This window comes from Saccopteryx bilineata, chromosome 4, assembly GCF_036850765.1.
Source record: "Saccopteryx bilineata isolate mSacBil1 chromosome 4, mSacBil1_pri_phased_curated, whole genome shotgun sequence".
NCBI lineage: Eukaryota > Metazoa > Chordata > Mammalia > Chiroptera > Emballonuridae > Saccopteryx > Saccopteryx bilineata.
The window spans coordinates 256266370-256276831 of record NC_089493.1 but is presented as its reverse complement, the minus strand read 5'-3'; the positions used below and the strand labels follow the sequence as shown (position 1 = coordinate 256276831).

General features: G+C 43.3%; 1 protein-coding gene and 1 pseudogene across 1 annotated transcript; both read left to right on the top strand.

Annotated features, from left to right (window-relative positions):
- Positions 1 to 468: 468 nt before the first annotated feature.
- On the top strand, positions 469 to 7237 carry LOC136335681 (uncharacterized; annotated as a pseudogene).
- Positions 7238 to 7730: 493 nt separating this feature from the next.
- On the top strand, positions 7731 to 8792 carry LOC136335680 (uncharacterized; the record flags this gene model as incomplete). The annotated part of the gene is given in 7 exon segments (XM_066276817.1): positions 7731 to 7863; positions 7866 to 7975; positions 7977 to 8072; positions 8074 to 8230; positions 8233 to 8271; positions 8274 to 8638; positions 8640 to 8792. Coding segments are annotated over 7 exon segments (1053 nt in total), but the record flags the coding sequence as incomplete, so codon positions are not given.
- Positions 8793 to 10462: the final 1670 nt, after the last annotated feature.

Here is a 10462-nt window from a genome sequence, read left to right as displayed (position 1 = left end):
AACAATTACAATTTTCTCTCTGGGAGTTTCGGTGGATCTTTCAGTCATGATATCTATACCTCCTTGTGTTTAAGCTTCTTAATATTTTAAATAAAAATTTTTTAAAAAATGTATAAATGAATGAGTTAGCCTATCCTTGTGTTGACGTTATATCTGATAATACTTTGGGAGGGAGAGAGAAGTAAAGATAGAATTTTATAGCCAAATATAAACTTGCCTTAATTTTGAATGTGCTCACACAGTTTTCCATAAGAGTCATATGAGGGCAAGAAACAAGAACCGTGAAAATTGTCCTCAACTAAGTTCCTCTCCCCCATAAACCATAACTACCTTTGTCCCTTCACTATCGCTATTCTTACGTTGTTAGCCTTCTGCTTATCTTTGTCATTGCAGTGCCAATCAAGATTCCTTCTATTGTGAAGGGTGGAAAATCCAACTCAAACAAAGGGGATTTGCTGACTTAGGTACATGGGCAGTCTGGGGGCTGATAGTGTGAGTGCAGCTCAGAGAACGCCATCAGGACTCAGGTTCTGGGCCTCTGTGGACTGTGCGCTTCTCCACATGGTGGCAGAAAGAGCTGCCAGCAAATCTAGGTCTACAGCTTCCCCGATGGGGTCTAACAGGAACGCTGCATCTCACTGTCTGCTTGGACCGCATGTCCATCTGAACCAATCTTGGTGGTCAAGGAAAGCAATTCCTTTGGATGCCAAGTATGAGAGAGTTGCCCCTGGAGCTGAGAGTGAAATGAATTGTACCTGAGGTACAAAGCGTAGGAGAGGCGTGAGGAATGATTATATAGAAGAAAACTGGTGTTTTGTTATCAGCAGACATGTGAGTGAGCAACAAAAGCAACACTGGCTCACTGCACCCATCCTGTAGCTCTCATCCTGCCCAAGCATCAGGGTTCTGATTCTTTTTGCCTCTTGCATAAAATCCAAAGTCTGTATGAGGCATTCAAGGCTTTCAGCATCCTCATTTATTTCTTACCATGCAAACTCTTGCATTCCAGGCTCCAGTTTATTTTCAGACTGTCTCCATCCTCTTATGCTGTTTGGTTTTCTATCTTCTCCATCCATCTTATTGACGATATGCTACCTCGCAGTGAAGCCAGGGTTATTATTATATTCATATTGTAGATAAGAACATTGGAACGCAATGAGTAAGAAACTTGGTCAAGAGTCCCCTGTCTGTAGTGCCTGAGTTCAGATTCTCCTCTGGCATTCTGGATCCAGAGCCCTTCCTAACTGTACTCTCTCACCTATGGGAAGTTGGAGGGACACTGTCATGATACCCTACCCTACGTCAACATCAGACACATGAAAACAGGTGTAGTAGAGGGAAATGTGTTATTTTGGGGATTTTGTTTTGATATTCTTTACAAGTTCATATTTTTCATCGATATAGTATTTTATAATCAGATGCCTAAGGGGTAGTAAGGTGAGTAGTCTGATCCAAGCTAAAGAAATTTCAGAACAAAGGTTTTCTACTGGATTCTCTGTGTAGTTTTGAGCAAAGATCACATGTAAGAACTTCCTGTTGGTTCTGTGGCTTCTGGAGTAGAATCTAATCTTTCCCCAAATGATCCCCTCCTGATTCCATGTTGTTTTCCTTATCATTTCAGGCTGAGAACCAGCTTGAGAAACAGATGCCATCTGTACTGAGTGGTTTCTGTTACTATCTTGACATTTACTGACTGCACATTAGAATGGCCTACAGTGCTCCCACCTTTAGGCTCCCCCCAGAAAAACCTCCAGAAGGTCAGTTCCGTCCCCTCCAGCACCCTCTCTGTCATCTCTGGGCTAGCCTCTTTGCTATTAGGAACAGATTTGTGAAACCGTGTTTCGGCACTGTTCTGAACTTGTAATCATACATTCTGTGCACAAAGAACTGATAATCTTTTCCCATTTCCTTGGTTTTAGAGATAAATACTTGTAGATTTATATTGCTATTTCTGAGACATTTTAATTTCATTTTAAAGAGATAGTATTGTGATGCAGTACTCTCAAATAGCATCTGCTTCTTTTATCTTCTGTTCTGACTTTACGAGAGTGTAAGATCTTCAGAGAACAATTAATATTTCCAGTATTCTGAAATTTACAAGTCTCTCTCATGTATACTGTTATGTTATTGACTACCTCAATGATCCTTGGAGGTAGATATTATTACCATTCTTATACAAGACAATTGAGACTCAGGGACTAAATGAACTGTCCAATGTTGCCCAGCTAGAGAATGATGCTGCCCGTCTCAAATTCATAGCCATAGTCAATGTTTTTAATTTTTTTTTGCTTTGTTACAGCAACTTATTTACTGTGAGAGGTGAAGAGGTTATATTTCAAATTGTTCTTCTACATTCTATCTGGATGTACCCTTGTTTTCTATCAAGGCAAGTGTGCTAGTGGTTCCAGAGGCAGTCATTCAGGTGTTAGAGACAAGCACTTCATGCCTAGAAAGGGTTCCTTTCATCAATGGAAGTTCGCTCATGAGGAGCAGCAGTCTTGATTCTTTAGCCAACTTACAAATACGTTTCTTAAATTACTGCTAGAACTAGGGAAAGGAGTACAGGCTGAGTACTCATGGGAACAAAATTCAGCATATAAGCTCTGCAACTAATAAGTCAAACAATTTCATTTTCTTTCTTTTTTTTTTTTTTTTTTTTTTTTTGTATTTTTCTGAAGCTGGAAACAGGGAGGAAGTCAGACAGACTCCCACATGCACCCGACCGGGATCCACCCGGCATGCCCACCAGGGGGCGATGCTTTGCCCATCTGGGGCGTCGCTCTGTTGCAACCAGAGCCATTCTAGTGCCTGAGGCAGAGGCCACAGAGCCATCCTCAGTGCCTGGGCCAACTTTGCTCCAGTGGAGCCTTGGCTGTGGGAAGGGAAGAGAGAGACAGAGAGGAAGGAGAGGGGGAGGGGTGGAGAAGCAGATGGGTGCTTCTCCTGTGTGCCCTGGCCGGGAATCGAACCTGGGACTCCTGCACCCAGGCTGACGCTCTACCACTGAGCCATCCATCCAGGGCCACAATTTTATTTTCATTTAGCAAAGGCAACCCACCTTAACTGAAGGGAACACAGAACCCATTAGGATGGCCTCTGATTGAGAATGCAGAACCTTGCCCCAGGGAAATCTTTCTCCTAGGCAAGAATAAAGTCTGTTTGACATTGATGTTTTCAAAAGCATGTTGCATGAAACTAACTAGACTCTTTGAAAATAAGGCTACATTTTGTAACCTACCTTTAAGTTATTATTTCAATGTTTGTTTATAAATTATTATATTGTTACACTTTGAGCAACATAAAATGTATAAATGAGAGTGTGACTCTGAGATGTTGCAGATGAAGTAATCTGCCCCAGGAAGGTAGCTGAGCTAGAAGTTGAGTCTAGGAGGTCTGAGCTCCACTTCAGTGGCCGGGCAGGATTGGAATATACCAGGGGTCCCCAAACTTTTTACACAGGGGGCCAATTTACTGTCCCTCAGACCATTGGAGGGCCGGACTATAACAAAAACTATGAACAAATCCCTATGCACACTGCACATATCTTATTTTAAAGTAAAAAAAAAAAAAAAAAGGGAACAAATACAATATTTAAAATAAAGAACAAGTAAATTTAAATCAACTAACTGACCAGTATTTCAATGGGAACTATGGGCCTGCTTTTGGCTAATGATGGTCAATGTGCTCCTCTCACTGACCACCAATGAAAGAGGTACCCCTTTCGGAAGTGCGGCGGGGGCCGGATAAATGGCCTCAGGGGGCTGCATGCGGCCTGCGGGCAGTAGTTTGGGGACCCCTGGAATATACAGTAATGCTTGGTACACACAAAAGGATGCAAAACATGTGTTAGTTCCTCAACTACCAACTAAATGAACAAACCTGAGTGATCACTTACCTCATTTCCTACTTTTTACAATCTTATCTATAATCCAGTTTGGATTCCCTCTTGAAGTATCCAGATTAGATTGAGATACCAGGTTTTTAGATCAATCAAGACTATTTTAGGGATGTCTTCCCTGGAGCAGAGTTGAGCATTATATTCTGAGCGCTTCTAGTTGTCACCTGTTGTTAGTGTAATTTATATGTGTCATCTTAGCTAGGCTACAGTAGCCATTATGTAATCAAGTACTAATCTAGGTATTTCTACAAAGGTATTTTGTAGAGTGGTACTCTGGCTCATTTACCGAGTGATCTGAAAAACTGCTAGTTTTGAGTTGGGCCCAGAAAATGAGAAGGCCATCCTCCCTCCCTCCCTCCCTCCCTCCCTTTCTTCCTTCCTTCCTTCCTTCCTTCCTTCCTTCCTTCCTTCTTGATTCTATTTCTCTAGCAACATTGACTGATAAAATTTTGGTATTACGAGGGTTTCAGAGGAACAAACTAGTAAGGATAAGTTTTCTGAAATTGTTCTGCAGTTTCTAGAATTGGTTCTCTTACTTGATTAGATTTAAAAACAGTAATGACTCTGTTTCCAATGGTGTAAAGATAAGCAAAATACAATGTATCACCAATAGGTACTCCTGATTAAAACCTTATGGTTCTAGGTCACTGCTGAGCCTCCTCAGGATCCATCCCACCACGCCCTCTCCTTTAGGCGTATAATTTGTTTCTAGTCCCAGCAGGCTCCAAGGGGTGAAGAACAAAGCCTGGGCCCACTAGGCAGAGGGTCTGGATTTAATGTTACAGCTTGGGAGGGTAGAAGGGATTCTAACAGTTTAGTTGGCTGAAACATGCACCAGAAAGTGGTCCATAATAAGTGAAATTGGAATGCTGATCTGCCCTGGTATAGTGTGCAAAGGAAGGGACTCAAAGGCTTTGGCAAACTGGAATGTTAGAGTGGATTTCTCATTAAAAACCTGCTCTCTCACCATTGGGGGGTCCACAGGGCATACCTTACACCATGACTGAGAAATGAATTTTTCAGGGGGGCCCCAAACATCCTTGAAGTGCTATGTGATTGTTCTTTTCTGTAGGTCAGTGAGAACTGATACTTCTAAATTCAGAAACCTAAATGCAATGGGGATCATTGGATCACTGGACTCTGGGGTGGCAGGGGCCAAGTGGCAGCACTCAGCTTTCGAAGGCAAGGTGGGCATGGTTTCCAAATGAACAGCAGAGTCAAAGCAGGAATGAGAATAGCCCGACTCAAGGAAACCTGTGGCCCTGGCTAGATGATCATGGTGTTCTCAGACGGGAACTATGTAGTTGGCAAGTCTACTAAATTCTCATTCGGTCTGTGTAAGTGGAAGTATTCTAGGTCAAGGGAACAAAAGTCTAACCTGAATCATAAGAACGAGAAATTGAGCCCCCAAGCAATTCTCAGACTTGAGCCAGTATACAGACCCACATCCCCTTTGAATAAAGGGGGGCCAGATCCCCTTGAGGAAGGGCATTAGTATGCTGCTGAAAAATTATTTATTTATTATATTTTTCCAAAGTTAGAAGTGGGGAGACAGACAGACTCCTGCATGTGCCTGACCAGGATCCATCCAGTATGCCCACCAGTGGGCAATGCTCTGCCCATCTGGGGCGTTGCTCCGCTGCAATCATAGCCATTCTAGTGCTTGAGGCAGAGGCCATGGAGCCATCCTCAGTACCCGGGCCAACTTTGCTCCAATGGAGCCTTGGCTGTGGGAGTGGAAGAGAGAGATAGAGAGAAAGGAGAGGGGGAGGGGTAGAGAAGTAGATGGGCGCTTCTGTGTGCCCTGGCGGGGAATCGAATTTGAGACTTCCACACACCGGGCTGACACACTCTACTGCTGAGCCAACCGGCCAGGGCCGAAAATTTATGTTTTTATCTTTCTCTCAACCTTATTCAAAGGGAACTATATATAGCCTTTTCCCAGAGTGTCCACTGAAGAAAAGGAAATAATCAAACCTTTCAGGTATTTCTGGATACCAGCTCTGAACTAACACTAACTCCAGCGACCCAAAATGTCACTGTGGTCCACCAGGCAGAGTAGGGCTTATGGAACTCAGATTCTCAATGGCATTTTAGCTCAGTTCCATCTTACAGTGGGTTCATTAGGTCCCTGCAACCATCTTACTGTTATTTCTCCAGTTCTGAAAAAAGCATAATTGAAATAGTCATCATATTCAGCAACTGTCAGAACTCCCATGTTGGCTCCCTGGCCTATGGGATGAGGGCTTTTATGATGAGAAAGGCCAGTGTAAGCCATTAGAACTGCTCCTTCCTAAAAAAAAATAGTAGACCAAGGGCAATATTGCATTCCTGGAGGGACTGCCATGATTAGAGCCATCATCGAGGACTTGAAGGATGCAGAAGTGGTGATTTCACCATATCCCCATTCCACTTGCCTGTTCGGCCTATGCAGATGACAGATGGATCTTGGAGAATGAGCGTGGGTTATCTTAAAATAAACCAGGTGGGAACTCCAATTGTGGCTGCTGTACTGATGTGGTTTCATTGCTTGAACAATTTAACACATATCCTGGTTGGTACCTGATAGGCAGCTATTAATCAGGCAAATGCCCCCCCACACACACCTATTAGCAAAGACTACCAGAAGCGGTTTGCTTTCAACTGGTGAGGTCAACAATCCACCTTCACTGTGCTGCCTCAGGGGTATGTCAGCTTTCTACCCCTATGTCATAGTTCAGTTTGCAGGATTTTGATTACCTTTCCTTTCAACAAAATATCACATTGGTCTATTGCTTAAGCTGATTGTACCTAGTGAGAAAGGTCTATTGCTTAAGCTGATTGGACCTAGTGAGAAAGAAGTAGCAACATTTTTGTGTGTGTCAGAGGGTGAGAAATAAATTTGGTAAAAATTCAAGGCCCTTCTAGCTCAGTGAACTTTCTAGCATTCTAGTGGTGTGTGGCATGTTGAGACATCCATTCTAGGGTGAAGAATAGTTGTTACATCTGAACCCTTTACAGCCCTCAAAGTGGCACCGTGCCTGGTAGGCGAGGCAACATTGTCCTCATTTGGAAGTGCTACTCTGGCTCATTTACAGAGTGACCTGAAAAGCTGCTCATTTGGGGCTGGGCCCAGAACAAGAGAAGGCTCTGCAATAGGTCCAGGCTGCTGTGCTAGCTGCTCGGCCACTGGGACCAGACCAGTCAGTGCTGCTCGAAGTGGCAGTGCCACACAGGGATGCGGTCTGGAGCCTCTGGCAGACCCTCCAGGTGAACCACACTGCAGGATCTGAGGCTTTGTTGCCGTCCTCTGTGGACAGCTACTCTCCTTTGGAGAAACCGCTCTTGGCCTGCTGCTGAGACCTTAACCATGGGCCACGTCACCATGCAATCTGAGCTGCCAGTCATGCACTGGGTCCAGGCTGCTGTGCACTGGGGTGCTAGCTGACCCACTGAGCCATAGAGTGAGGTGTGCACAGCAGCACTCCATCACCAAATGGGAGCGGTTTGTGTGATGATGGACCCAGGCAGGCACTGAAGGCGCACGTGCATTACACGAGGATGTGGCCCAAATGTCTCTGGTCCCCATTCCTGGACAATATCTCCTCTTTCCCAACCTAGACCTGAGGCCTTATGAAGAGTTCCCTATGTTCAATGACTGAGAAATAGAAAACTCAGGTCTGCTTTACAGATGTTTCTGCACAGTAGGCAAGCACCACCCCAAAGCTATAGCACTACAATCCATTTTGGGGACATCCCTAAAAAATGACAGTAAAGTGGACAGAACTTCGAGTACACCTGTTTCTTCAATTTACTTGGAGAAATGGAGAAGGTATGAGCGTATCTTGATTCATGGACTGTGGCTAATTATTTGGCTGGATGTTCAGGGACTTGAAAGAAGCATAATTGGGAAATTGATGACAGGGAAGTTTGGGGAGAAGATATGTCTATAAACCTCTCTGATTGGGTGAAAAACAGGAAGATATTTTATCTCATGTAAACGCTCACCAAAGGGTGACCTCAGCATAGAAGGATTTTAATAAGCAGTTGGACAGAATGACCTGTTCTGCAGCTATCAGTTAGCCTCTTTCCCTAGCTACTCTGTGTCATCACCCAATGGACTCATGAACGAAACTGCCAGCATGGTAGGGACGGAGGTCTTGCGTGGGCTCAGCAGACCCACGCAAGTGGGCAGATTTCCACTCTTCAAGGCTGACCTGGCTATTGCCACCATTAAGGGCACAGTCTGGCAACAGCAGAGACCAACACTGAGCCCTCACTACAGCACCATTCTCAAGGCTGAGAGGCCCACTACCTGGGGGCAAGCTGATTACAATGAACTGCTTCCATTGTGGAAGGGCAGCACTTCGTTCTCACTGGAATAAACAGTTTTTCTGATATAGATTTGCCTTCCTTGCATGCAGCGCTTCTGCCAAAACTACCATCTGTGGACTTATAGAATGCCTTGTCCACCATCATGGCATTCCAGACAGCCTTCCTTCTGACCAGGAAAATCACTTCACAGCAGATGAAATGCAGCAATGGGTCCCTGCTTAAGAAATTCACTGGTCTTACCATGTTTCCCAACATCTTGAGGCAACTGACTTGATCAAATGGTGGAACGGTCTTTTGAAGACTCAATTACAATGCTAGCTACATGGTAATACCTTGCAAGGCTGGGCCAGTATTTTCTAGGAAGCTGTATATATTTGAAATCAGCATCCAATACATGGTGCTATTTCTTCCATAGCCAAGATTCACAAATTGCAGAGATCAAGGGGTAGAAATGGGAGTGGCACCACTGACTATTGTTCCTAGTGACCCACTAGCAGAATTTTTGCTTCCTGCCCTTATGAGCTTGTGCTCTACTGGCCTAGAGATTATCGTTTCAAAAGATGGAATGCTTCCACAATAAGACAGAATAGTGATTCTGTTGAACTGGAATTCAAGGCTGCCACTGGCCTCTTTGGCCTCCTCATGCCTCTGGATCAACAGGCAAAGATGTATATCCACTAATGTACCAGCTAAGGGATTGGTCCTGATTACCAAGGGGAAACTGGACTACTGTTCCACTATGACGGTAAAGAAGGCTATGTCTGGAATATAGGAAATTCCTTAAGACATATCTTAGTACTAGCATGCCCTGTGATTAAAGGCAAAGGAAAACTACAACAACTCAATTCAAGTAGCCAACGCTACAGATTTTGGATTTATCAGCTCCCAAAACCACATGAGTTAATTCCTTAAAATAAGTCTGTGTATCTAGATATTATCTATGTATCTGTTCACGTATCTGTCTTTAGATAGACACATGGACACATACATGTAAATATATATAAATCTCTCCCTATGCACACACACACACACACACACACACATATCCTATTGAAAGTTTTTCTTTGGTGATCTCTAATACACCTGTAAATTATAAGTCCAAAATTAATTTCCCTTTCCTTTTATTACATATTATAAAAATAATGCTTATTTTAACAAGTCCAACAATACAGAATTGTAGAAGCAAAATATTAATACTTCTCAGTCCTGCTCCTTTGTTTTATATCCTTCCATACCTTTCTCCACAAAATGCATACATACACAAATGCACACATATTCGCATATCCAGAATTCATTGTTTTATCTTTTAAAAGCGGTTACACTCTACATAATGCTACATATGTAACTTGTTTTTTCCCAATAGAGTAATACATTATATTATATAACCACCTCTATGTAAATACTTACAGAACCAATTTTAAAATTGTTGCATACTAGTCACTATATTTACCATAAATTAATTAACATTTTTCTATCGGTGGACTTTTGTATTGTTTCTTTTATTTCTTTTTTTCTTTTTATTAAGTGAGAGGCAGGAGACAAGGAGACAGACTTCCACATACATCCCGACCAGGGCACACCCGGCAAGTGCCCTGTGATGGTGATGCTCTGCCCATTTGGGGTCACTGCTCCATTGCTTGGCAACCGAGCTATTTTAGTCCCTGTGGTGAAGCCATGGAGCCATCCTCAGCACCGACGGCTAACTTGCTTGAAGCAATCATGCCATGGTTGTGCAAGGGGGAGAGACAGGGACAGGTAGAAACAGAGAGAAGGGAGGGGGGGGGAGGAGAGGTAAAGAAGCAGATGCCCATGTGACCTGACTGGGAATCAAATCCAGAATTCTACACGCTGGGTTGATGCTCTACCACTGAGCCAACTAGCCAGGGCCTGGATTGTTTATGATTTTCACCACATTAAATAATGCTGCATTATGCTTGTACTTTCAAATTTAGATAGTCTTGTTTTTATTTCTGTATAAACTAAAAATTTGGGTTTCTAGGTTAAAGAGTATGAACATTTAAAATTTATGAATATATATATATAATTGTTTTTTTAGGTGAGAGGAGGGGATATAGTGAGACATATTTTCTCATGCACCCTGACTGGGATCCACCCAGCAACCCTGTCTGGGGCTGATGCTCAGATCAACCAAGCTATTTTTAGCACCTGAGGCCAACACACTTGAACCAACTGAGCTATCCTTAATGCCCAGGGCCACATTTGAACCAATCGAGCCACTGGCTGTGGTAG